The 2,723-nt window shown below is 67.6% G+C and overlaps 1 protein-coding gene across 1 annotated transcript in view; it reads left to right on the top strand.

The window, feature by feature from the left end:
• Positions 1–2,368, top strand: part of LOC113976830 (perilipin-3-like) — a 2,813-nt gene extending 445 nt beyond the window's left edge. Inside the window, 6 exon segments of the mRNA XM_027702421.1 lie at positions 1–107; positions 110–219; positions 304–601; positions 1,016–1,206; positions 1,294–1,428; positions 1,729–2,368. The exon segment at positions 1–107 is cut by the window's left edge and continues 173 nt beyond it. Coding sequence (XP_027558222.1) covers positions 1–107; positions 110–219; positions 304–601; positions 1,016–1,206; positions 1,294–1,428; positions 1,729–2,067 — 1,180 coding nt within the window. The 3' untranslated portion in view covers positions 2,068–2,368.
• Positions 2,369–2,723: the final 355 nt, after the last annotated feature.

Below are 2,723 nucleotides of genomic sequence, written 5' to 3'. Positions count from 1 at the left end.
GAAGGGCTGGAGAAGCTGGACAAGAAAACGGGAGGGAAAACACCCCACGAGATTTGGGGCTCCCCCCAACCCGTCCCCATCAGAGCTGCTGCTCAGGGCAGGGGGGTGTTTAACCCACCTCTTTTGCCGTCCCCAGTTTCCAGCGCCAACGAATTGGCCTGCAAAGGGCTGGACAAGCTGGAGGAGAAGCTGCCCATCCTGCAGCAGCCCCCTGAGAAGGTACCGGGGGCGGGTGGGGTGGGCAAACACACGGGGGGACCCCCCAGCAGCGCCTAACGGGGGGCTGTGGGTGTCCCCTCCCAGCTCATCTCGGACACCAAGCTGCTGGTGACCTCCACGGTGACGGGGGCCCGGGATGTGCTGAGCAGCACCGTGGCCGGGGCCAGGGACGCCGTGAGCAGCCGGGTGACCGGCGTGGTGGACATGACCCGGGGGGCCGTGCAGGGCGGCGTGGAGCTGACCAGGTCAGCGGTCAGCAGCGGGGTCAGCACCGTCATGGGCTCCTCCGTGGGCCAGATGGTGGCCAGCGGGGTGGGCTCCGTGCTGGGCAAGTCGGAGGAGCTGGTGGACCATTACCTGCCCATGACCAACGAGGAGCTGGGTGAGCAGCTGATCCCGACCCCCCGAGACGTGTCATGGGATGGTGGGAAAAGGGGCTTGGAGCAGGCCCTGATGCTGAGGAAGAGCTCAGCAAAGGTGCCAAGTTTGGCTGCCCAGCCCAGCCAGGGACATCCGTGGGAGCCTGGTCCTGGTCCAGAGGGAATTTGGGGACCTACTGGGGTGTTTTCCAGCCCCAACCCTTCCCTCCCCTCACCCCAACCACAAAGAGACTCCAGGGGCTCCCGGTGTTTTTCATTAGAAAACCCTTTATATTCATTTCATGTCGGTCGAAATCACGAGAGATTAGGTAGGAGGGGGTGGGCAGAGCCCGGGCAGGGGGATGGAGGCTCGACAGGGAGGTGGTGGTGCTGGTGGTGGTGGTGGTGGGGCCTCCTCAGCAGCTCCTGTCCCTCAGCCAAGCTGGCCACGGCCGTGGAGGGCTTCGAGCCGGAGCAGCAGAAGCAGCAGCAGAGCTACTTCGTGCGCCTGGGCTCCCTGTCCAGCAAGGTGCAGCACAGAGCCCTCCAGCACTCGCTGGGCAAGCTGCAGAGCGCCCGCCACAGCAGCCAGGACCTGCTGGCACAGCTCCAGCGCGCCCTCGACCTGGTAGGACCCATCCCTGTACCCCCCTCCCTGTGTCACCCCAGCGTGTCCCCCACCCACCCACCCACCGCGGGCTCTCCTCCCTCCCAGGTGGAGCACCTGAAGCAGGGCGTGGACCAGCGGCTGCAGGGAGGGCAGGAGAAGCTGCAGCAGATGTGGCTGGAGTGGAGCAAGAAGCAGCCGGGCGGTGCCACCAAGGACCCGGCGGCACCGGTGGCACCGGAGGTGAGGGAGGGAAGGGATCATCCAGGGGTGGTTCCTGGCTCCTCTTTGTGCCCAGACCCCGAGGGAGGATCCCCAGCCCCCCCTTTAAGAGGCTGCTGGTAACTCTGCCCCGGGGGGGCCACTTGGGGCTTGGCTTTTTCCAAGGGGCTGATTTCACAAAACCCAAATAAAGCCCCGGGGGCAGGGGGGGGCACCGGTGGCACCAGAGGTGGGTGGAGGGCAGGGGGGGTGTCCCCCTGGGGGGGGGGGGTGACCCGGGGTGGGTGACCCCAGCCCTCAGCAGCCCGTTTCCCCCCGCAGGCGGTGGAGTCGGGCGCTCTGGCCATGCTGCAGGGGTTGGCCCAGCAGCTGCAGAGCTCCTGCCAGCCCTTGGTGAGCAGCCTGCAGGGGCTGCCCGGCAGCATCCAGGACACGGCGGGGCAGGTCCGGCACAACGTGGAGGAGCTGCGGGCGGCCCTGACCTCGGTCGGGTCCCTGCAGGACCTGTCGGGGGCCGTGCTGGCCCGTGCCCGTGCCCACGCCACCCGTGCCCGGCAGCTGATGGACGAGCTGGTGGAGAAGGTGGCCTCCAGCCCCCCCCTGACGTGGCTGGTGGGACCCTTCGCCCCCTCCAACGAGCGCCCCGTGGACATAAAGTAGCGTCCTCTGGGCTGCCCGTGCCCTCCCCACACACCCCAAAAGCCTCAGCAGGAGCAGCTACTAAACCACCCCCTTCCCCAAGCCCACCTTGCCCCCCTAACCTTGTGCCTGCCCCCCCCTCGCACGGCTCTGTCCCTTGTCCCCTGCTCTGTCCCTTGTCCCCTGCGGGAACGTGCCTTGGACCCCCCAAGTGCCTGTTGGGGGTCCCCTCCAGCCCCCCTGGAGGGGTCCCCTGTGCCCCCAGTGCCTTCCTTGTAGGGTGAGACCAGCACAAGAAGCAATAAACTGGTTAGTTTTGCACTGGGCTGAGGTTTCTTTGGGGGGGTCGGGAGGGGGGGGTTGGGTTGGTATCGGGGCTCTGGAGGAACAACCCCCACCCCCCACGACCTGGGGACCCCCATTCCACAGGCAGGGAACCCCCCCGGCCAGTGGGAGCAGGGGTGGGAGGAGAGGGGCTGGCACTGGGATCGGGAGCAGGGGGGGCCTGGAGGGGCTGAGTCAGACCCATCCTGGGGAGGGGGGGTCTGGCAGTCAGGGGGTGCAGGGCAGGACCTGCTCATCCCGCTGGGGGCAACAGGCCCCCCCCTGTGCCCCCCATCTCACACCCAGGGGTGTCACCCACCCCCCAGTGCCCATGGCACGGGCAGCAGGGCAGT

This window comes from Neopelma chrysocephalum, unplaced genomic scaffold (assembly GCF_003984885.1).
Source record: "Neopelma chrysocephalum unplaced genomic scaffold, ASM398488v2 Primary Assembly neopelma1_185, whole genome shotgun sequence".
Classification (NCBI taxonomy): Eukaryota; Metazoa; Chordata; class Aves; order Passeriformes; family Pipridae; genus Neopelma; species Neopelma chrysocephalum.
This window is presented reverse-complemented; position numbering and strand designations above follow the sequence as displayed.